Source organism: Lutzomyia longipalpis, chromosome 1, assembly GCF_024334085.1.
Source record: "Lutzomyia longipalpis isolate SR_M1_2022 chromosome 1, ASM2433408v1".
Classification (NCBI taxonomy): domain Eukaryota; kingdom Metazoa; phylum Arthropoda; class Insecta; order Diptera; family Psychodidae; genus Lutzomyia; species Lutzomyia longipalpis.
The window spans coordinates 9,630,586-9,656,535 of NC_074707.1; the positions used below are offsets into that span (position 1 = coordinate 9,630,586).

The following is a 25,950-nucleotide window of genomic DNA, read 5'->3' on the forward strand; positions in this document are numbered from 1 at the left end:
CCACGAGAGACGGGATAGTTGATTTCGTTTCAGTGTAATTGTCGTTAAATTTTGCATTTTGGAAAAACATTGATTAACTTTTGAGATTTCATTGGAATTCAAGAAGAGTTTCTTTAAACTTTTTAAACCACAAATTGCGCCAAAATTATTTTTTAATTGATTCGAATTTAAATTTAAAACTTCTAAAGAATTATCAGGATTGTTTATTGAGATTTCTTCTATCATGTTATTTTCTGCATTAATTTCATTTCCAATAAAATTTTCAATTTTTAATGATTTTATGGCATTTGAACTAACATTCAGAGAGAAAACTTTAATATATTTCGCATTAATTTTCGCAATTTTATTGTAGCTCAAATCTAACATTTGGAAATCACTTTTATTGTTTTTTGGAAAATAAATGAATTGAAATTTTTCATTTAGCAAATTATGCGATAGATTAAGTGATCTGTATTGATCACCATTGAAAGTATTAGAAGACAATATTTCACTGTTTTCTATTCTATTGTAAGATAAGTCGATATTCTCAAGATTAGGACATCCTTCGAAGGCAGATTCGTCTATAAAATCAATTTTGTTCATAAAAAGATTTAAAGTTCTTAATTTTTTGAATTTTATAACTTCAATTTTTCTCAACACTGAATTTATGTAAGATAGTGATTCCAAATTGAGGTATCTTTCGTATAAATAATCTAATGGAAGTTTTTCACCCATTCTTGAGTTTCTATATGTTATTGTGGCCACATCGCTGTTTCGGATTTCATTCAATGCTGGAAAGTATTTGTTGAATCCTCCAGTGGAGCATTTGACAACTTCAGTGTTTGGTGTTCCATTCTCATTAAATGTGCTAAAGAATGGTTCACAAAAGAGGGGAATGTCTCGATTATATCCTCCATGGACCACAATTGGTAGGAGAATAGAAACACAAAAGAACGTTGCAAAGCTCCTAGAGAGGAAGAATTTAAAAATTAAACAAAAACTCCACAGAATTAAGAATAATTTGAAAGGAATTATTACATTTTTAAAGGACTTTGTTAGATTTTGAAGCACTTTCCGTGAAAATTCATTCCAAACTAACTTTGTATTGCACATTTCAATAAATTTTTGGTCAAATTTATCAAGAAATTATCGCAAAATTTGAACTTTAGTGCTTGTGAATGATAATTATTACATAAAGCTCTTTAAATAATTTCAAATGATAATATTTTTTGCTGAATAAAACATTGAATTATGTTTTCGGCTGAAGCTCGAGCACTGTGTCAAAGTTATCTAAATAAAAACTGACCTTCATCAATAAACAAATTGATCTTGAAAAGTCAATAATTTTATTACTCAAACATTAAAAAAAATTGAATTTATTAACTTCTTGATAAAATGAAATTTGTACATGCATTTTAGAAGATTTTTTTACAAAAATTAAGTTTGTCTAACTTTTTTTCTCGTCAATAGATTTTCACAAATAAAAAAAAACTCTAAAAGCTGCACTCTTCGTCTTTCCAAAGAATCCAAGATGATCAAAATCGGTCAAGGGGCTGATTTTTGGCAGTCGATCCAGTAGACCCTTGCAAAAAGTGCCATTTTCTCTTCTACCAACCCTTAAAAATCAACCCTTTATCCGATTTTGGTCACCCCGGCAGATTTGGAAAGGTGATGAACGTAGCTTTCAAGGAAAAAAAATTTGATAGGAAAAATTTTTTGAGAAACAAAAATATTTTTTTTATTTTCTCGGACAAAATATTATTACTGAAGTCGATTATTTTTGTCGAGGGACTGTATAAGATTTAAATTCTATTCTAACCATAAGTTAATTCCTAAAGTTCAGGACTAAAGCTGATTTTCCCTCAAAACTGCGAAACAAACTCTTCAAACTATTTTTCAACAAATAAAAATAATCTCTAATCTCGAAAAATTATTAATCTTTCAATTGATTTAGAAGCAATTTTATGTCGTGAGTGTTCATAGAAAAGATTAATTTATAGTGGCCCTCACCGCAGATTAAGAAACAAGCTTTTAATTGCACAGCACATATTTGTGGTTTTTCATTTAATTGCAGAGAAATTAATTTATTCTCCGGAGCTGTTTATTTTTCACATTTTTCATGCATTTCGTAGTGTCGTGAGTGATGCACTAATCATCCTCTAAATTGAGATCTCAATTGATTTGTCGAGGAAAAACAGACGTTTTAGCATAAAAGAAACTAATAAAAGAGACTTTAATTGTCGATCATCATCATAATTTTTCAATTGATGCTGAGGTGTGAGGTACACAAAAAGGTCTTGAGAGATTCCCCGCCATAAATGTAATTACATTACACATACAAACTATGTGCCATTACATCACTTTTTTTCCCTCCTAATTGCCATATCTGTGTATCAATTTTAATTGAAATGTCGCACTACGATCATGTAATGCTCTGCCCCTTCCCTTTTTATGTGCGACATTGTGTGTACCATCTCAATTTGAAGGCGCTTATGTGGTTCATTTTATGTGCCATGCGATCATTAACGAAAAAAACGCACTTTAGTACACGCTTAAATGGAGAGAAAACAAACACAACTCTCCATTATCATCATCATGCATTCTTGTTCTCTCCTCAAGCATTCCACCAAGGAATCCCCGAAGCTGCGTGGAGGAAAGATCTTTGACCAATTCCTAAGCTCTTGGATATATAGAATTGCGTGCGTGACGGATTCAATTTAGGCGAAGGGGCATTGGCGCAAAAAAATTTAATGCTCGCGTCCACTTAAATGCTATTTAATCTCCTTCTCTCTCCTACTTTGACATGATTCACTTATCGTTGCATTATTATTTTATTGGTTCGCTCGGCCACTGGTCTTGGGCACCAGGAGATTGCTCGGCGCAGCCTGTGAGTGATGGCTCATGAAATGCCCGAGTGTATGGCACCTCAATTGCTCTGTGTGTGCAACATGAGTCAATTAATTAAATTAATGCCATCAATTGCGCCTTTCCATATTCGACAGATCTCTCTCTCGCCCAGAATGGGGGAGATTGCTTGAATGCCGGGCAATCACTTCACTCGGGGGCGCTCATGGGGCTCCGCAGCACGTATGCTAAAAAGCAATCGCGCGCGAGAATTGGTGCAAATATTGCCGAGAGATGTTTTTTCGGAATATTGAAGATTAAGCACACATTGCTAAATAATGCAAATTTCACCCAAGACAGCATCTTGAATGCCAATCACGGCGCTTAATTACCTGGTTTTAGCGTGCTGCGAAATCTACATGTTATTGAATTCAAGTGTTTTTAAAATAACAATTAGTTTGCGGGGTATTGAAAAAAAAATGGCGAATTAATATTTCCACAAAGTCAATAAACTATGGGAATTATGGAGACAGTTCTTCTTTCTGAGGTTTTGTATAGTTTTAAATTAAAATGAGCTTATTCATTTTGAGACTTTCATGTTTTAGGGAAATATAACGGAAAAATTTGATAGAGCATTATCAAATTTTCAAGGAAAGCCAAAAGAGAGATTTTCCTTCGCAACAGGTTGGAAAATTCAAAAATTTCCCAAAAATTTATTAGCCACGCCCCAATTCATTTTGATATATAAAGCATATGCATTACTGCTTTATTGAATAATTCTACATAGAAATATAGTTAAAATATTTAAGAAAATATCAGAAAGATTGTTTTAGCAGGAATAATTTTCAAAAAATATAAACTACGCCCTCATTTTATCTCAATTTTATTATTTTTTTTTCACACAAAACATATGAATCATGGCTTTATCAAATATTCATATTTAAAAATTGATAAAATATTCAATTAGTTGGTATACCACAATCGTGGCATACCATTTTCTGCTTCTATTTGATGAAAAGTCCCAAATATTTGGCCTTATTCAGCAACCAAGAAATCCTTGAAATCTTTGAATTTTATACCTACTGAAATTTCAAGCAAAATTCAAGGGTATCTTGGTCGCTGAATAAGGCCCATTCTTAGATAATTTCACCTTTAGGAAAATTCAAAAATCTTCATTGTAATGAGAAGAAATCAGAATATCAATTTTCCATCAATCAGTGCCGAAAGATTTAATTTAATAATTTTTAATTAACACTTGGAGGATCGAGGATTCTAACCTCAAAAGTTTGGCCTTAATTTTCTTTCAAAAGAAATTATTTTTCCAATTTTTCTTTCAACAATATTGAAGTAATGAAACTTTCCTATATACAGATGTAGAATTTATCACGAAATGTTAAATAAATTTTAATTCTGTCGCGATCGCGATTGAAAAATCAATACAAAAAAAGTCGAATTGGTCACAGTAAAATCCTCCAAGGGTTAATTGATTAATTAATTAATATATCCAGCGCTAATCAGTAGAAAAGCGATTTTCCAATTTCTTCTAAATACTTTCCACCTCAGCTGATAAAACCATTTTCTACATTGTAACCGTTTTATTGAGAAATCTAATGCCAAAAGCTTTGAAAATCCACTCACATTACACGTGCTTTGTAGGAGTGTGAAGCCGGTCATTGGTGCTCTCAGTAGGGCTCCTGGCTGTATCAATTCACCTAACTTATTTGCATTGATTGTAAATTCCAATTTAGCTCACAAGATTGCAAATTTCACAGCAATAGATGCTCAAGCAATGACCATTCGTGTGGCAATTGAACTTGTCACTGCAAATCGATTTGGTTGTAAGTCAATCATAACGCGTCCAGTTATAAGAGTTGGTGTCCCACAACGTGTAGAAGTTTGTTTATGCGTTGTAATGCGATTTGTGAGCAGCATTAGTAGGCAAAATTGATTTTTTTTGTAAAATTCGGCAATTTGATGGATGAAAATGGTCATATCTCTGGTTCTATAAGACCTACAGAAATTTCTTGACTAGTTTTGGAAAGGTATTTAAACAGGCTATAAATTGACAAAAATTTCAATAATTTTCAAGGTCACCTCCAGAACACAAAATGGCGGCTTTTTGTTTTACGAAAACATCTTTTGGCATTTTTTGTCCCGAAGGAATGGTTTTAAAGGTTTCTGATGTTCTAGAAAGTTGTAGATATTTGCAAAACCTTTAATTTGATACTAAGATGAGCAAAATCGGTTAAGCAGTGTAGGAGATATGGCTCTTAGAACTTTTCAAATTCAAGAATTTTTCAAATAGCTATATCTTCTAAACGGTGACATAGAATTTCTTCATTTTCGGACTGGTTAAAGATATTGAGTCAGGCTACAACATATCAAAATTTAAAGGAAAACGATAACAGATGTTAGGAGATATAGCCCTTTAAAGTTAGGCGATTTTTGTTTTTGTTTTTAGCGCCTCTTGCGGATGTTTTTGAAACTTGAAATGTTTTAGACAGTTGTAGGGCTTCTCAATACCTTTCATTTGATACCAAGATGGTCAAAATCGGTCAAGCCGTTCTTGAGATATATCGAAAAAACACTTTTTGCTTTAGGCCGCCATATTTGCTAAACCGCTTGACCGATTTTCAAGTATGAATTATCGATGAAAATGTCTCATTGAGCTCTACAACATACTGAAATTTCAGATCTCTAGCTATAAGAAAAGTGGTTGACGGTATTTCAAAATGGCGGATGACGGCCATCTTGGATTTTGAAAATGCGAAATAATGAAATTTTACACCCACATTTCTATAGAAAACTTCAAACCCGAAGTCTCTATCTATTGCCGTTCTCGAGATATAAGGCAAAGTTTGGACCACCGGCCGGCAGGCCGGCCGGATCAAAAATTTTCCACCACCATTTTCGTAATGTGGGATGTCTAAAACGTGCTTATACGAAGTTTGAGCCCGATCTGAGGTGGTCGGTTTTTCCGACGATTACAATACTTGGTGTTGGCCACGAAGTGGAACACCAACTAATATTTGAAAATCATTGCATTTTATTTCACACGCTTTCGCATTCTGTGAAAGAAATTGCGGAAGAGTGCGTGGCGAAGAGAGTTTTCTTCGCTACAAAGTTGAGGGGAATTTATTGATTTTCAATACTATGTGGTCCCATTAGTAGTATGGGCTAAGGTGCGCAAAATGGGTATGAAAATGATTTTCATGGCACTGTTCACTTAATTAAGGCAAACACCCTCGCAATGGGACGTCGCAATATTGTACTGATTGGACACACACGATGGGTGGGGCAGGAGGGGTTGAAGAAGATGGTGTTGGCAGAAAATGCTACTGCTTCATTAAATTGATGAGCGACCCGCCGCTGGACGTCACAATCTTGGCCCCGGAGAGGTTGCCCAGGTAGTAGAGGCTCCTTGTATGGGTATGATTAGATTTTTGCATTTTATTTGTTCCACCGTGCATGGGGTCCACTATTACGGGGGGAGGTGGGTCGGGAAAGACGTGGGGAGGTATAGTAGGGAAATAATGCACGCGACATTGTGCAACAAATGACGATAAGTGTATTCGGCGTTTCATTAAAATATTTTAAAATCTTCTTGCATCCACCTTAAAACGCTATATGGGATGAGGCATACAGAATAAACGGCGACGTCGCTAAAAAGCAGCACAACATCGTTTTTCATTTTATATTCAATTTATTTTAATTTACAAACATCTCTACAACATCGTCAATTGACCGGCCCGAATGGAATGAAGGCGCGCGCATTCATGCACCAGCCATCCTCACAGAGTTGTGTGCTCTTGCAAAGGTAAAACATTGTGCCACGGCAGGGCAGGCGCGGCGGGGTGAGGTTCTTAGGGGGTCAGGGTCTTATGGGCAACGGCAGAGAGATGCGAGAAGAAGGCAAGGAGCCCCTCATCTCACGGGCTGTATTCTAATGTGCGAGGAATATCGCGTTCTCTTGAATTCAGCAGCGTGCCGATTGCACATAAATATTTTTCCTATCATCTTCATATGGCTCCGCGTGCTTGCGAGGATCGCGGGGTCCGCGTAGCCAACATCTCATGTTCAACAATACTTCTTCTCCACTGTGAGTCGAGATTGATTGATGGACGCGTGGATTGTATGGAATGGTGGCTCTCAAAGCAAGCAAATTCACGAATTTGGTCAGCAATGTGGCGCCACTCCTTCGGCGGACTTCCATCAAAACATTTATACAACCCATCGCGAGCAAGATCATCGATCGATTTGAGAAATCATCTCTTCTTCATTGCCGTCCTTCTTTTTTCTCCTCCTTCTCAATTCATCCCCAAAAAACCTTCCCAAAAGATTTGCAATGAATCTCAAGAAAAAGATTTTTTTTTTGGGAATTCAGGAATACGCATTACTCGTGCAATGTGGACCATCCGCAATATATGTGAAGATCTCCATAAGTGAAGATGAATCAACACTTGTTGAGAGCACTTTATGACTTTTCTGCACATAAAATAACCCACGAGATTAGCGATGAAAATTGAAGAGCACACAGCACCCGTCAATGGCGTCAAATTGAGAGACCCCGATGGTGATTTAAGATCCTCCTTGGAGAGGTGTTTGTTTTATACCTTTCGCAATTAAATTGGTGTGATAAATGGGCATTAAATTCAAGGTAGGTACTTAATTAAGTGGTGCATCCAACTGTAATCGCGCACTGATAGGATGCCCATTTCTCTGACATCACCAACATGCGTACATTTTGAGTACAAATTTGAAAGGATTTTTAATGTCTTCTTCGGCACAAAGTCTTTAATTATGACTTAAACGTCGACGTTGGGTCATAATTCTCAAAGTAATGGCTTTTGTCGTTGATAAATGACAGATTTTATTCTGCTATAGAATTAGTTTTCATTTAAATGCATAAACTCCTTTCCAATACGAATTATTAACCCTTGGAGGATTTTGCTGGCCACCGTGGCCACTTAGATGTAAAAAAAAAATCGCCAGACAATTAAATTCTATTTAACATTTCGCGATTTTAACGTCTGTGTTTAGGGACTTTCTGTTACTTTAGGTTTTTCTAAATTAAACTTGGAAAACATTTTCTTTGTAAGATAAAATCGATCCTCCAACGGTTAAGGAATTTAACGAGAAAATTGGGATAAAAGCAGGGAAAAAAAGACAGACCTTTAACTTTCTATCTTCGTCCTGTAAAAAATTTATATTAGAAAGATCAATAGAAATAGATCAATCAATAATGCAAACTTTGAGAATTAATCCTTTTGTGTCCAACGTGAAACATAAAAACATTGAAACATGCACTCTTATATCACGATATTTATTCTGTGAATGTATTCAGGGGACTTTTCTCAGTCAGAACGTCTTCTTTGGCCCCTTTTGCGTGAATTTGATGCATTGATTACTTGGAAAAACAATTGAATTTATAAATAATTGGAAAAATGAAATGTTTCACGTTTGGGTCAGCGTATAACCCAATAAACGCCAAAGGGTTAAATTAAATGGAGACGTGGCTTTAAAAACATTTTTCTTTAAATAAATATTCCATATTATCTCAATAGGGAATAAAAAATCAGTTAAACTTAACTTAATTCTTTAAAAAAAAAATTGAAATAAAGAATATTATGTAAATCATACAAATTCTAAGATCAGAGACAAAAATGAATAAACTCCTCCATCTAACCATTGAGCAAATCAATCCCACCGAATGTTCCAAAAACAAAACCAATCGGCATAAATTATTAGAGACATTAATGGATGAAAAATCTAATATGAGTAGATTTAATGTGCTATTTGATTTAATAATTTGATCAAAATGAGTGTTGAAAGGTAGATCGATCATTTCATTCTTTTTCTTCTTTTTGCCTATATCGATTGCTCACAGTGGGAAATGGGAATATAAATTCCATTTTCATAGCACAAGACACTCTCTGTACCACTGTCAATAACACATGTTTCGGATGATCATTGCGCGGAGAGTCTTTAATCTTTTCCGAATGCATCGGCCCGTGAGCCGTGAAGGGGGAGGCAAAGAAATTGTAAGAGATGGACGGGCAGAGATCCCATTTGAATGCGATTTTCAAATTGATTGGGTGTTTTAATGGATGTGTAATGAGTTCAATAAAATGGTCATTTGATACAAAGCTACAATGATAGATTGGATGAACTGATTCAATTATAGTGATTGTACTCCCATCCCATCCACAAGTTTGGCTGATCATTGCCAAGAGATAAATCAAGCAGCAGTGGTATGGTGGTAATTTCTAGTCCATTCTTTTTTCTCCATTTTTCTCCTTGTTTTGCCACGCAGAGGCGCGAGAATATTTGGAATTTCATCCGCGTGGTCTCTTTGCCTCTCTTCGTCTCCTCAATGGAGAGATCCTCTGGAGTTTCTTATATGCTTCGTGGGGAATGTGGTAAAAGTTGATTCTTGAGATTGTTATTTGTGCTATTTGGAATATGTGTGAATGATAGTGGAGGAATAATGGGCATATTTTAACACAATCACGATCAAGCTCCCCTCTTCCCACCTCGGGGCCTTGTCAATTTTTCCATATGTGCCGTACACTCACCCACATGCAATTAAGACAGAGAACAAGAAAAAAAGAAAAAAAGAATTCGAGGAAGAAAAGAATTTTAATTGAATGCTTCTGCTTTTGTGTTGGAATTTTGAATTTATCTCTCGACGAAATGTTCATGATCAAAATCTCTTGTGGCAATGATCATTTTGCAATATGAAGAGCATCAGCTGTTATGCCGCGCAAAGTGCATTGGCGAATGGTGGAGTGTTGTGTGTGTGAAAAAAAACCTCCCATATTGAAAGGAAAGCCTCAATATTGGCCTGTAAATTCAAATCGTATCGACAGAGTCATAAAGTAGTTGTGAGAGCTTCTTAATCTATAGGTGTCATAAAAAATTATGACGGCCATTGACAACCCACCCACGAGATCTGCATTAAAAGCATTCCAATATTTACCCAACTCTGTGCCAACCCAGTGGATCGATCACCCACCACGATAAGTGTTTTATAAAAGCTCACACGATGCATCTCTATCATCTCCTTTGTTTCAAACTCTTTCCTTGCACGTTAACCCTTTCGAGGCAGTTGGAAGCATGATCTTGGATTTTTTTTGTAAATTCCCAGTAAAAAAAATTGATTGAGCTAATAAATGCTTAATCATGATTAGGTCAATCAGATTGATCAATTATTGACCAAGATTTGAACACTCTATTTTCAAATCAGATTGCTTAATAATTGATCTTCTATGTGGTTTTATATTAACTCAATATTGGCAATATTAATATTGATTCAATTTTAACTCAAGCAATTTTGGATCAAGAATTGATCAAAGATTGTCAAAAATATTGTTCTTCAATTTTTTATCAATCGATTGGTCAATTTATGCTCAAATATTGATCAATCACTCAATTTCCGCGCAAATTTTTATCATTTTTTTGTATATTGCAATCAGTGGTTTTTCTTAAGAGCTTATAACTCTTCTTTCTGTTTTAAATTCGGCAAATGAAAAGTGAAATCCCATTTTTCCAGAAAACTAACCTAAAATATTCAAAAACTCAGCATAAAAGAAGTTTTTGTTTAATAAATTTAGATATTTTTCTCGACAATTGTATAGTTTCAAAACAACTCAAAATTTAACCAAAATAACCAATTCTGTACACTTATAACCACTTAATTTAAATTAAATCAAATTAAGGGGGATCTCTTTTGAGAGCTGGTGAAATTAAACGTTTTAATAAGAAAGTAAGAAAATCACTTTCCACCATCTTTGATGCGACGCCATCTTGTAATTTTCCTTAAAACACAAAGATAGGTTTTTCTCAGGATCTACCGGGTGGATTTTGATGGGGTAAAAAGCAAATGGAAGAGGAAATACTAATGCAGATTTTGATGTACCAGAATTTTGGATTTCCATTCTGGGGCTGAGAAAAATGGAAAAACGCCAAAAATATTTGAACAAAAGTCACATTTTTCCACTTTTCTTAGCCCAATATGTTAATTCAAACAATTTGCCCAAGAGATTTCTCTTAAGGCAAGAAAAATACCCTCGTGATGTGAAAGGGTTAATCATTTACAGATATGCATATACCTATACGCGATTTTATTAGGCCATCCTTCTCCCCATATAGCAATCGTGCGATCTATTTTAATTTCTCCCTGCCAATAAAGTAATATATGTGGCGTTTTGCAGAAAAAGCACCAGCGTTGTGCCACAACATTTTGATATGTTGGCGCATTTGTTGAGGAAGAGAATTTCACGGGCATGCCATCATTTCTCAAACTTTATCACCATTGACGGTTGGATGTGATATTTTTATGTTTTCTTGCGAGGATCGTCTACACGCGATCAAATTTGTTCCCCATTCACGCGTACTTTGGTACACGTGAGCGGGTGATGCAGGTCTAATGCGAAAATAGTACCCATTACGGGGCCCATTTCGAATCATATAAAATTGAAAATCGTATCGGTTGGGGTATTTTCATGACATTTATTCACATATTTATTGACAATCCCTGTGAGACGACATGTCACGTATATTTTATGAAAATTTACATCGCATTGGTCATTTGTGTCAGTGTAAACGGCCATTTCTGTGCCTCCTTCTGCCAGCTATTCACCCAACTTCTTCGTTGTTTCCCCATTTTAGCTGTGATTCTTTCTTCAAAGAAGCACAGCTTCTGTGTACACTCAAAAATGCAAAGTCGTCAGATCGGGCTCAAACTCGGGATGAGCACGAATTAGAGTCCCCACATTCCAAAAATCATATGCGCCAAAAATCTTTCCGGCCGTCCGTCCGTCCGGCCGTCCGTCCGGCCGGAATATAACGCAATATTGCAAGAGAACGGTAATAGATAGAGACTTGCGGTCAACGGCAAAGTTCATATATCAGGTGGAAGACATACGATTATGATGTCAAATCCAACCCCCCACCCCTCCGTCCGCCATTTTGGATAACCTCAAAATTTTGTTTTCTCTATATCTCAAGCCCTATTATAGCTAGAGGTCTGAAATTTTGGTATGTTGTAGGGGCCATCAAGACCTTTCCAACGATACTTCATTTTCGAAAATCGGCCAAGCCGTTTAGCCAATATGGCCGACACAATTTTTCATCGAAAATCGGCTATAACTCGAGAACGGCTTGACCGATTTTGATCAACCCGGGCTCAAATGAAAGATATTAACGAGCCCTACAACTGCTCGGAACATTTCTAGTTCAAAAAATGACCACAAGTGGCGCTAAAATCGAAAAAGAAATTTTCGATGAGTTTTCGATGAATATCTCGGGCACCGCTTTATAGATTTGCTTCATATTTTGATATGTTATAGCTGACCATATTATCTAGCTTCATGCCAAAAATGAAGAAAATCTATGTAGCCGTTCCGGAGATATCGCGCTTTAAAGTTAACATGTCATATCTTGAATTGCATAAGTCCAACGCCCCGCGCAGCGGGGCGTTTTATATATACACATATAAAAGTAAAATAAAATATATATAAATGCATAGATATATACATATAAAAATGCAAAGATAAATATATAAACTGCAAAGATAAAAATTAAATATAGCATGGATGGAACAGTATAAAGCGAAAGAACGGTAAGTAAAACTTACGGGCTGTGATTCTTTCTTTGTCAGTGAAATGTGAAATTGACTGAAAATTGAGGATGGGAAAATTTTGAGGAGAGACTTACTCGTGAGCCGAATCACAGCCAACGCCCGCCACGATTAAGGCTTTCTTCAAAATTTCTGCGCGTTGGCTGTGATTCGGCTCACGAGTAAGTCTCTCCTCAAAATTTTCCCATCCTCAATTTTCAGTCAATTTCACATTTCACTGACAAAGAAAGAATCACAGCCCGTAAGTTTTACTTACCGTTCTTTCGCTTTATACTGTTCCATCCATTTTCCCTCACCTCACTGCATAATATTTCTTATGCTCAATCGTTAGAGATAAAATTGTACCTCGCTGAATTGCTGATTGAGTGTTATGATCACACATATTGGTGGGACATTGGATGGATTTGGGCTTCTACGTGAGGTGTTTTAAATCTCTTCAGTAAATCTAAAAGTCATTGCTGCAGTCAGGCAAAAAGGTAATTAATGATCTTTGTAATAATTTTAAAAACTTCTGGGCATTATGTAAATTTTTAGCATTATCTAAAACTTAAGAAAAGGGTTTGAAAGATGAAAAAATCCAACAAAAACTCCTTATTCTATGCTTTAAAAAATGCTGAATATTTCTTACGACACCACTATTTATTACACGACGCGTAAAAAAAAGAATCTCTGATTATTATTCAAATTCGTAATGTATTTACCGTATTTATCTTCATAATTTATACATACATACATAAAGCTCTTTATGCAACAGCTTTCAATTTGAGTGCAAACAGTGCAAAGCTTAAGATAAGCTAATAAGCTCAAAATCTTATTTTTTTTGTGCCAGAAAAAAACTTTCTGAGCAACCTGATATATTGCAGTCATTTTTTAAACTTCTGCACACTTCTTGGCTGCAGTCAATCCAGCAAAGAGTTCATTTTTCCCATTTATATTATTTTCCCATTGAAATTAATAACAGCAATGCCAAGTTGAGGTCGATCGTGAAGAATGGATTATTGGCAATAATTAAAAATCCATCCATATCAATTAATTAATTAGTTCTCATCTGGAGAGATTCGATGCAAGAGAGCTAAAAGACTTGAAGAAGAGGGGGGGGGGAGAAAATTTCTCGTGCATTGAAGGCAAAAGAGCAAAAAGCCCAATTAATTGAATAAAAAGAAACATGATGGCAAAGAGGTCGTTGAACACTTTTGAGTATTTGATTGAGTTATAAAGTGATGATGGTGTGAGCACATTTCTTACACCTCCTCCTGTATTATGCTCCACTGACGGGTGGCGGGAGAGGGAGGGAGTACACACAGAGATAACCCAGAAGTCGTGGCGAGATGAAGAAGAAGTAAAAAAAAATGCCTTTGATGATTGATGTTATTCAAATTATGTGGCGATGGTGGTTCGGCAGATCTTGCGCGTTGAGTTTGAAAGTTTTTAGCCATATCGTGATATACGAAAATAATTTAAATTAACTACTGTTTCTAACGAGACTGACAATTTGACAGGTTCCAGGGGAGGTGAGGTGCTGACGTATGCTTGAAGACTGGAGAAACAAAAAAAAGCATGCGTCTATCTATATAATAAAGAAAGGCCTGTTTGTTGGTAATCGTCGTTCCGACTTTTCTATACAAATCCACACCGTTTATCCGATCGCGATGAAATTTGGTACAGAGGCTCCTTATTACAGGCGGTTTTAGATGGCCGTATTCATTTTCCCCCCAAAGCCCCCCTTCAGGTAGCCCCCATAGAGATTTCATGCAGTTTTTGCAAATTTTTGAATTTGGCGCCTGAAATGTTGTATGAAAATGATTTCTTCTCTTTGCAAATTTTTTCTTTTGGGATTGATAAGTGGCCCCAATCAAACCATCACAATTTTTTTTCCTATAAAATTTGCGCGAAGCGCAACAAATCCCCGCGAAGCGGGGCGAGGTAAATTGGAGCGAAGCGACAATTTACCTCGTGCTCTCTATATAATATTTAAACAACTCACCTTGTCGAATGGCTCAAAAATCAATCTCACAGAGTGCCTCCAATCAATATCATTTTGGGTCCCATCGTGCAAATGCAAATAGGACCCAAAATGGGTGAATGTGGCCCCGTCTCCATTTGGGTGAGAAAATGATCCGTTGAGATCATTAAATTGACAAAAAGCCATTCATCCAATTATCGCCTTTTTGAATTTTAATTAATATTTTCTTCCCGCGTGATTGCCCTCAGTGAGAGACACACAAAAAAATCACCTCAGCTTTACGCCTTATCAGGGACATTTTTCGTTACTCAACCAAAGAGACGCGTATGTTGCCACTCAAGGGGGCGAACAAATTGCTTCTTTATTGTTCGCACCATTCACCCGGGGAGCGAAGTCTTCAAAGTTGACTTTAAAGTGCCACAAATAACATTGATAGAAAATGAGTGGTTGATGTGAAAAAGCAATTGATTTGATACTGAAAATCAAATTGCCGAAGTGACTTCTTTATAATGTTCTCTATACCTCTGTTCCTCCAACATCAAAGGCAAACAAGAAGAAGATTTTGAACTCCTTTGTAAATTCAAAGCTTGCGCGATGTGCATTAAATCCCATTTTATTAATTAACAGATTACGTCCATAAAGATGTTTTGAGCCATTGGAAACCACTGAAGTGCACACAATTTAATTATCACTCTTTATTGAAATAATCTTTTCTTTTTTTCTTTTATTCTTGAGCCCCAAAAGTGTCCTCAAGTGTTGAGAGTTTTGCAGAGGAACTTTTTGATAGCAGTGACTCCTAAGCATACCAAGACAGGGACAATTTATAATGAAAATTGTTTAGATGATAATTCCTTGTAAACAAGGGTTATAAATCTGCAGAATATTTTGGTTTTTAAAGCGAATATTTACGAAGATCTGAATATTTTAATTCGCATAAATACCCCTTTTACTAAAAATCGAAATGGAATAAAAATCGAAAAAGAATTACCCCTTTAATCCTTTCGCGTTTTATGGGTCATACGCGGACCCAAACGTGAAACATTTTATTTTTTCAATTATTATTTATGAATGTAGTTGTTTTTCCAAGTTGCAAATGCATCAAATTCACGTAAAAGGGGCCAAAGAAGATGTTCTGAGTGAGAAAAGTTCTCTAAAAAAATCACAGAATAAAAATCATGATAAAAGAGCGCATGTTTCAATGTTTTTATGTTTCACATTAGACGCGAAAGGGTTAAAGGTTGAATTTACTAAATATCGTCTTGAATTTAGTTCTTTGCAGGCTTAAATTAAACATTTTTTTTTAACTTTTTGTTCTTTAATCCCTGCCTTTTTTAGAACTACAAATTAAATAAAAAGTTTTCGTCTTGTATTTATCCTTTTTAGAGGAAATTACTTTTTTTGGCTTTAATTTATTTGATTTTAGTCCTTTTTAGGATTCATTTTAGAATCTAATTAATTTTTTTATGCTTCTTCTCCTCATTTTGAGACTAAAAACCAAAATTTTGATTTCTTAGGCGAATTATGTGTAGGTATATTAACAAATATTCCGAATATTTCCGAAGATCAGATTAATTTAATTCTCCTTGCTTATAAAGAATTAATTCAAGCAAAAGCGGACTAAATATGCATTTGAGAGAAAATTATAGAATCGCCAAAAGGACTTGCTCTTTACTGGCATCAGGAGAAAAGCTAATAAAGATCAAAATACAAGGAGAGTTTATCTGGCGAATATTTTAGTTTATTTTTACCGGCTTCTTAGGAAAGAATTTTATCCTTTTGAAAATTTTTCTATCATTTTTCCTTCTCCAACATTCATGTCTTGGCAAACTGGAGGTGTCACCGTTGACCCTATATCATGTGAATTTATTCGATTTATTCGATTTACTCACATCCCAAATAATCTTTCCTGTGCGGTATGCTGCCTCTGGTCATGCCACAAACCAAAATGAAGTTATTAATATTGAAATGTGCGTGACATTCGATGACTCTGCATCAAGATTATCTCCGAAATTATTGCTGATCTGTGTCTGAGTGAGATTTTTCTCTTCAAAATAAACCTTCCTCACCTCACCTTCTTCCCCAAATAAAAAGAAAGAAAAACCTAAAAATTAATTCGACTGATGCACTTTAGTCATTACGATAAATTAGTAGTTTTGTGAGCCGGAAAGATTTTTTTTTCTGTCGCGTCGTCGCTACTTAATCAATGAAATTCCCAGAGAAGTCATGGTGGAGTTGACATTTTTCGAGAGCTATACGAAGATAAATTTACTATTTTGTCACATGACTTGTTCCCTTGTTGATTTTCGCATGGTAAAATGCGTAAATTCATCGGATGGGCAATCAGAGTTAATCAATGAGGAAGATGGTGGAGTGAGATTAACTCGCACATTATGGATCGTCCATTGAGCACCTCTTTTTGAGGAATATTGCACAATTGCTGAAAATTTTAGCCACATACATTTCACATTGTAAATGGTAATGAGAAATTTTCACACGTCCTTTCACATTGGTGTGACCCCAAAAAAAATTCCACTACGATCGACCCCAAAAGAGGGTCATTCTTTGGTGTTTTCGCATAAGCCACGGAGTGTGGCGCGGGAAAGTGCCGCCAAAAGTGAGGCATTTTCTCCCGTGATATCCATTAAAAAGCTAAAATAGTGATTAATTAAAATTTATGCCCACCGATAATTGCTGAAGTTTTAATTGTTCGAAAATTGCCCGCGATAATTTACCGTGTATGCTGTAAAAGTCAGACATTATGAAATTTGTTGGGTTGGAGGAGAGACAGCAGAAAAACAAAGTTTGTTGCAACTTATTATTATATATAAAATACATACCTACATTATTAATGTATCTAAGACTCTGAGGAAATATTAGAAATTTATTTTCACAATTTCTTGCCTTTTTTTCTTTATTTTCTTGTCAAGAAAACATTTCGTTATTTTGAATTATTGGTGATGAATCCGTGCGGAGGATTTATTCGCATCAGTAAAAGAAATCAACTCTATGTGGCCGTCAATCAAAATGCGATCCACATTGAATTGCCGAGGGAATAGTCGGATGAAAATTTATGTTTTACAGTCATTACTAAATCGATAGTACGTCACCTCTTGCATTCTCCTTGGACTTGTCTGTGATTTACTGGCATTTCACCCACAGAGATGGACTGTCTGCAGTATTTTTATTCAACTTCTGGGTATTTTGTTGTGGAATGACATCAATCGGCGCTTTTCAATTGTTACAAACGACCTATCGACCGCCTATGGCGTCGTATTTACGCATCGGATCTACCGCGAAGTTGAAGATCTTCAAGAAGAACTATATTATGCGTGGAAAGCCTAAACGGGAGGCTTATTTGGTTAAAATTTGAGCTTCTCCTCCGAGGGGCTGATAAATCTTTCAAAAAAGCCCGAAAATCTTTTCATGTAGATTATCCTACAATTAAGTTTAGAATTTTATGCTAAATTATTCTTTGAAAAATAATTTGAAGAAAATAAAATTTATTAAAAACGGAAAGAGGTTTTTTTTTATTTTATGATTTTTGTTCAGAATATTCTGACAAAGCTTTCAAAGTTATGTTCAGTGTATTTTCCCACAAGCTTTTGCAAAGTTTAGCTTCAAAATTATCTAAAAAAAAAATTAATTCTAAACAAATATTCTTAAAATTTTGCACAAGAACTTTCAAATCTCTTCCTTTAACCAAATCTATTCAATTATTGTGAAAACATAAATTTTTATGCTATTTTGAAGAAATCAAAGACAATGAAGTAAAATAAATCTGAATCTGGGTCTTATTGGAGTATTTTAGAGCACCACAACAGCATTAGTACAACAAAATGCTTCATGGGCAAAACAATAAAGAAAAAATCTTAGCCTAATAAAATTTTCTAATTATTTTAAATAAATCTTTATGATTTTATTAATGGCATTTTATTCTGCTTCATTGGTTTCTATTTAATTTAATCTTTAAGCTTGTGCCAAGAAAATTTCTTTAAAAAAAATAATTTAATCAGCAACATAATCTTGTATAGTTTGAACGGCTTTTTAGTATGCTCCTTTTGGGATTCCTAGTTATATTCTTGTGCAAATTAAATGTCTATGAAAGTATGTTAGTTGGTGATATCTTAAGAAATACTTTGGGGAATTTTCCTCAGGACAGAGATAACGAATTTGCTGCTCAAACGAATTTCTCGATGGATGTGGTAAAGTAAAGAAATTAAAAATCTTTTATTCCCTTTAATACTTTTATTCTTCGATCTTTCTCAAGTACTCAATGGTCAGAAGAAATGGCTATCCATTGGAAAGTCATGAAGTTCAAACTCCAGACGGCTACCTGTTAACGGTTCATCGTATTTCTCATGGGAAAATGGGAAGAATTCCCGGAAAATCAAGGAAACGTGTGGCTTTCCTGCAACATGGATTTTTATCATCATCAGCAGACTGGATTGGACTTGGACCCCAACGTGCTCTGGCTTACCTCCTAGCTGATCGTGGTTTTGACGTCTGGATGGGGAATGCAAGAGGAAATAAATTTTCTCGATGCCACGTTACAAAAAATCCAAAAGAATCATCATTTTGGGATTTTAGTTGGCACGAAATTGGGGTGTTTGATGTACCAGCTATGATTGACTACGTCCTCAGGGAGACAGGTCAAAAGCAACTTCACTACGTTGGACATTCTCAGGGAACAACAGTCTTGTTCGTTATGCTCTCCCTTCGTCCCGAGTACAATAGAGTTCTCCTTACAGCTCACGCCTTGTCTCCTGTTGCCTTCATGTCTCACGCTCAGAGCCCTCTTGTTCGTCTAGTAGGTCAGTTTGGTGACCTTATTACATGGAGTTCTTACATTCTTGGAATGAGGGAGTTTATGTACGACAGCACAATGTTGCGTCTTGCAGGAAGCATTGCTTGTACGAACACTGTAACAATCAGAGAAGTTTGTGCCAATATCGTATTCCTAATAGCAGGATACAATTCTCCACAACTAGATCGCGTAAGACTAGCAAGTCTAAGAAAACTGTCATCAAGTACTAAATGAGAACTAAAAATTTCAACATTTCAGGACTCTCTTCCGGTTATGCTGCAACATTTTCCTGCTGGTGCCTCTATGCTGCAGCTAATTCACTATATTCAGCTTTTCAAATGCAACTGCTTCCGCCAATTCAACTACGGTTTAATGGGGAATATGATGAAATATAAAACTCCTGAACCACCGGAATATCCTCTAGAACGGATAACGGCCAGGATTTATCTATACTACGGCGATAATGACTGGTTGGCGGCTACAAAAGATGTTTTTCATCTTCATACATTAATCAGAAATTCAGTACTTATTAGAGTACCAATGGCTGGATTTAATCATCTTGATTTTATCTATGCTAAAGATGTACGAACTTTACTCTATGAAAAAGTCATTCAATTAATGTTTAACTAAATAATCGATAGGAGATTGAAATTTTACTATGCTGTACAAAGATCTTAAGACAGATCTCACAAATTTATTTGTTGTCGTAGCTCAACCATGCACTAGAACGGTTTAGTCATGAGTTAGAGGGCTGAGGTTACTGAGGGAGTTGCTCACCGATCGAGGCATCTGTGAGCAACTGATTTTTTCAGACCAAGATACTTGAAAACTCATTGAATTTGATGTCATTAAAATGAATAAACTCCTTTTCACCATCTTTTAAATTTTTAACATTTCAAAATTTCTCTTAATTCAGTAAAGATAAAACAGTTTTAATCTAGACTAGAGGAAATCCTAATTAACAGCCCCCTGGCATACGCTAGAGATTGAATAAGTTATTCATTTGCAGATTGATTGAGTGAACCACCTATTGCGATGAGGTCTCTCATGCATAAGCAATAAGTTTTGGGGTGAGTGCGCGCATCAATAAAGCTCTTTCGCGGATCATCTCACATGGGCATTTTTTTCTTCTTCTTCTGCAAATGCTCACCAGGTGATAATATCTCTGGCCAATTAGCAATAAAAGAGAGATGCCTACAAGTACCTTTCATCGGGATTGGGGTCCATGGCAAGTCTTGCATGCGGCATGAAAAATTGCAGCCACCTTATTGTCTGGTACCGCTTGAAGGTGCATATTTGCAATGATAATAAAATATCAAGTTTATTTAGGATGGAGAATAAAATGGTGTGTTTGCTGGGGCAATAAAAGCATGTACGCACATCTCTTCATGTGCCGGCTTCAAACTCAACAGAGAGAGAGATGCTTTATTGATGGGTGCCAATTTGTCCAGCTGTCTCGGGATGCAAACAATTTTGCAAAATGTGATCGTTAGAGGCGCAACATTATAAAGAATGGATGCATGGCAAATGGCCAATTTTCCCCACACACAGATAAGAAATTAAATACATATAATCACTTTAAGAGGGAGGAGAGATTAGACGGAGCCTATGAGGTTCAATTAACCTTCTTCGCGTGCAATTAAACAATATTCTGGGAATAATGATTAAAATGTTATTTATCAAATAGGCAAGTGACAGGCCTGTGTGGGTCTGAGAGGGGTTTGGGGTCGATTTTTGCAATAAATTGTCGTTTAGTATTTTCCACTTGTCCATCAAAGTTTTCTATATGTAGGTAGGTATCTATGTGTGTGATTTGGACAGGAGAAAAGCCCGTTGAGCGCCACACTAAAATGGAATGAAATTTATCCATAGAGGCCCCCAATATGAGCCTTTTAGCCATTATTGAGCACAAATTATAGCATTTCCCTCAGTTTGTAACCGGCGTGGAAATGTTGAATTATGTGCACTCAGCAAAATGACAGCTGGGCAAGGAATGAGCACCGACACAGTGCTGTGTATTTGCTCATAATTGACATTGAGAAATGATCAACTCGGTAGATATCGCATTTATCCACCAGCCATTAGATAAAATCCGCACAGACACGCAAAATGCCCCAGAGATTCTAAATAGCTCAACGTAGAATGAGAGATGATTCCTCCAAACAGCGATCACCGACGAAGAACAATATGGACCCACTACATAACATACATATCAACGTATATAGCAAATAGCCAAAGCATACCTATGTGTGTACATAACTTCCTTTAGGGTGCGAGAAAACAAAGAAAATCTCAAACTGTAGTGCAGGCACATGAGATGGACACCCAGAACTTGAGAGCACACAAATGAGAAAGACAGACAGGCATAAAATATGATCGCGATCTTTCAACTCTATTTGCATGAAGATCGTATTAATTAAATATGCGGAACATTGGCACTGATGGGAATCGATAATTTCTCTACATGGGCGATAAAATTAATTTATACACAAAATGCCCTGGGTCACACAGCCCATTCCACCCGGGTACATATACGCTACATATAATGTTATTGTTGGGGCCTTTCATTGCGCCCCATAAGATGGGCAAATTGGAAAGGATCACTCACGGCAATGGCAAATGAGGCATTAGTGAGAGGCAACAAGAGTGCAAAAACACAAATTGAGCGAGATTGCGTTCTTTACAAGACTCGCGGGTTAAGCGGTTTGCAAATGAAAGTAAATTCTTCACATTGTTTTGGCGTTTACGCTATTATATCGCTTTTAAGGAGTTGCATAAAGAGGGGCTTTTATCAAACGCTTAATTAAATTCTAAATAGATTTTTTTTAATTGGGCTGAGATTTTATTGAAATAAATTTATTAAAAAAAATTACAAATCGTTAAAAAATATTTAAAAAGTAATTTTGCTAATTCGTTGGTTCCTGTCTACGGTTAAAAAACCAAATTAAAAAATAAAACATATTATTAAATTTCTTTAAGTTTTTTTTTTAAATTTTCATTAATTATTAGCCAATTTATTATACTTTTTTTTTATAAAATTGATTAAGAATATTTTCCTTTTTTTAATTAAAAAAAAATAGATTTGGTAAATATGTAGATGTTTTATTTTTTATATTAAAAAGGTATTCAAAATATTACAAAAAATATAAATGTAATTAATTTAAATTTTAACATCATAATTAATTTTAAAAAAAACTTTTACACCACCCTGTGAGTGTTTACGTATTTTACTGTTCCAGTTAAATAGTTTTCATTTGCTGCTTCTTTTAAGTAAAAAGTTTATTAGATCATTAGTCGGTGTTTTCCCTATTTTTGTCAACTGATTTCTCGACTATTACAGTTTAGTGTTTAAGCAGATTTCAATGAATTAAGTCCTGTCAATGAATACTTCGGACAGCAATAGTGCTGCTCATGCAGTTCTAGCTGAATGGTAAGTCAGAAATTTACTAAAACGATCAGTTGAAATTATTTAAAAAAGAAAACCTTTCATCCAGGCCTAAAAAACGAAGATTTAATTGGATGTTCTGGAAATCCCGACGACACATCGTCACTATTATGGGACTCTGGGGCTTCTTCAATCTCTATACAGTGCGGGGAAATTTTAGTGTTGCAATCGTGGCCATGACTAAAGTCGTAAATGTAACCCTTGAAAATGGAACAGTTGTGCGGCAGCAGGAATTTGAATGGGATTCCAGACAACGAGGCCTAGCTCTAGGATCATTGTTCTACGGCTACATTTGTACGCAGATGATTGGAGGAATTTTGGCGGCACGTTTTGGCGGGAACGTTGTGAGTATAAGTTTTTTTTTTCAAGTAAGATTGATGTTTAAACTTAGGTTTATTTTAGGTTTTCGGATGTGGGATCGGGATAAGCACGATCCTATCTATAGTATCATTAGGAGCAGCTAAGATAGGAATTTATCCTCTAGTTGCCGTGAGGATTTTAATGGGACTTTTTCAGGTATTTTACATTCTAATATAAATTAAAGGCAGTTTACTTAAACCTACGTAACCGACAGGGTGTGGCCTTTCCAAGTATTCAAGACGTTTACTCAAATTGGGCACCTGAATACGAGAAAACTACAATGGCTGGCCTTGTTCAGAGTGGTTGTCAGATTGGAGCTTTCACTTCATTCCTTATATCAGGATTCTTTGTTGAATACTTCGGATGGGAGAGCGTTTTCTACATCTTTGGTCAGTATTTTCAGTAACCATCTTTATCAATGAATTTTCCTAAAATCCGTTAATTTCATATACGTTAACTCAGACTTCTAATTTTAGGAGGTTTCGGTTGTTTGTGGTTTGCTCTGTGGATGATCTATATTAAAAGAAATCCTGCAAGTGATCCTCGCATTACAAACGAGGAAAGGATCTACATTGAATCTAGTCGAGAAAAGAATACAAACCGAAAATTAAAAGACGTTCCTTGGAGAACTATCCTTACATCAAAAGCAGTTTGGGCACAAACTGTACCTAACTCCTGTGATGCATTTGCAACTTTTACCTATCTCACACAAATCCCATCCTATCTGAATGACGTACTAGGCTTCAATTTGGGTGCTACAGGCTTCTTCTCAGCAGCTCCCTTCCTGATGTTCATAATCTTGACACCTGTTGCCAGTGGATTGAGTGATTTCTTGCGATCTTCGAAGATTTTATCAACGACCAACGTACGGAAAATTTGTATATCAGCTGGCTTTCTCACAGGGGCCATTTGTCTCATAATCATGTCTAATTCAAAAGACATGTCAACCATCTGGGCTTGTCTTATTGTAGCAGTTGGAACGTCAACCTTTATGAAAACGTCGTATTTGTAGGTTTAAAGATTTATTTAAATCATTCTGGATTTATTTTAATATTGTCTAATGCTATTTTAACAGTTCAAACCCAATCGATTTTGCTCCGGCTTATGCTTCAATTATAATCGGATACTCTACCACTTTTGCCTCTATTCCTGCAATTGTAGCACCAACATTAGCTGGTTTTATTGTTCGCAATGGAACTCAGGAAGAATGGAAGGTTGTTTTCTACATAATAGCTGGATTGGCCCTATTTGGAATGATCTTTTTTATCCTCTTTGGACAAGGGGAATTGCAAGAATGGGCAAAATGTAAGACAACGCAGGAAACTTCAAAGTGTATTGAACCCTTGCAAGAACATCTAGAAGATTTAGAATAAAGTTAGAAAATAATGAAACATCAATCTCGTATTGAATAATATTCAACTCTTTAAATTAATATTTTAAACAAAATTCTAAAACTCTCGGATTAGCGAATTACGTTGATTCTGTGTAATTTATTCTTTGTTTTGTAGAATTTTCCAAGGTAAAGTGTAACGTATTTGTACATTTTTGCCGAACTAAATAACAATGAAAAAATTTAATTCATAACTTTCTTTCAAAGTTTAGTTGATAAAAACTTTATGAGATCATTTTGGGTAGTGTATGAACGTACACATTGTCAAAGATTCAGTACTAAAAGTTCTACTGAGGTGTTGAAATGTACAATAACGAAGTGTCTGGTGATGGAAACTCATATCCCATTGAACGGTAAGTGTGTTAAATTTAAATATAAATTCAATGAACTAATTAAAAAATTAAATATTGTAGTGCCCTAAATAAAGGTTTTGATTGGAAACTATGGAAGACACGTAGATTTGTCGTAACTTTTATGGGACTCTGGGGTCTTTTTAATCTCTACACTGTGAGAGCAAGTTTAAGTGTTGCAATGGTGGAAATGACGCAAATTGTCAATGTGATCCTTGTAAATGGAACAGTTGTGCAGCAGCAGAAATTTCAATGGGATTCCAGGCAGAAAGGAATGGCCTTAGGGTCCTTTTTCTACGGCTACATATGGACTCAAATGTTGGGAGGAGTTCTTGCAGCACGTTTTGGTGGAAATATTGTTAATTTACACAACAAATCACTCTCTTTGATAAACTACTAATTTATTTTATCATTTTTTTTCAGGTTTTCGGTTATGGACCAGGAATAAGTTATATCCTAAATTTATTCTCACCTACAGCAGCCAAACTTGGACTTTACCCATTAGTTGTAGTCAGATTTTTAATGGGATTACTTCAGGTACTTTTGTGAACTTAAGGAAGCTTTTAAGGAGCGATAGCTATGTATTTATGTTACTGTTTTCATGTATATAGCCTTGGTTGACTTTGTCTTGATCCTAAAAACATACTTGGCTGTATTTTTAGTATCTAATTTGCCAAGTTCATTGGTATGCAAAAAGCAGTAATAACACTTTTTATATTCCTTACAGGGTGTATCTTTTCCCAGTATTCAAGATATTTACTCAAATTGGGCTCCAGAATATGAGAAGACAACAATGGCAGGTATTGTTCAAAGTGGAAATCAAATTGGAGCCTTCACTTCATTCCTTCTATCTGGATTCTTAGTTGAATATTTTGGCTGGGAGAGTGTCTGCTACTTTTTTGGCTAGTTCAAGAGATCTCACTTCATTTGGCGAAACAAACTAAAATATTTTTTTACTTCGCAGGAGGAATTGGTTGTCTTTGGTTTCTCCTCTGGGCAATCTACATCAAGAGAAATCCGGCAAGTGATCCTCGTATTTCAGCTGAGGAAAGAGCCTACATTGAGTCTAGTCTTGCAGGGAAAAATCTTCGGGAAGACACTAAAATTCCATGGAAGCTTCTCCTTACGTCCAAAGCTGTATGGGCTCAAGCAAGCTTAACGATCGTTGATGCTTT

The 25,950-nt window shown here is 35.6% G+C and overlaps 3 protein-coding genes across 3 annotated transcripts in view; 2 read left to right on the top strand and 1 right to left on the bottom strand.

Moving 5' to 3' along the window:
- LOC129787507 (C2 domain-containing protein 5) overlaps positions 1-25,950 on the top strand; it is a 970,947-nt gene that overhangs the window by 902,955 nt on the left and 42,042 nt on the right. The gene's annotated exons all lie outside the window — the stretch shown is intronic.
- Positions 420-17,542, bottom strand: LOC129786906 (uncharacterized). Its single transcript, XM_055822161.1, has 4 exons — positions 17,506-17,542; positions 7,548-7,627; positions 492-603; positions 420-448 (listed from the first exon to the last, which is right to left on the bottom strand). Exons 1-4 carry the CDS (start codon positions 17,540-17,542, stop codon positions 420-422), a joined length of 258 nt encoding a protein of 85 aa, XP_055678136.1.
- LOC129786907 (lipase 3-like) lies at positions 18,700-20,944 on the top strand. Its single transcript, XM_055822162.1, has 3 exons — positions 18,700-19,419; positions 19,489-19,719; positions 20,918-20,944. Exons 1-3 carry the CDS (start codon positions 18,700-18,702, stop codon positions 20,942-20,944), a joined length of 978 nt encoding a protein of 325 aa, XP_055678137.1.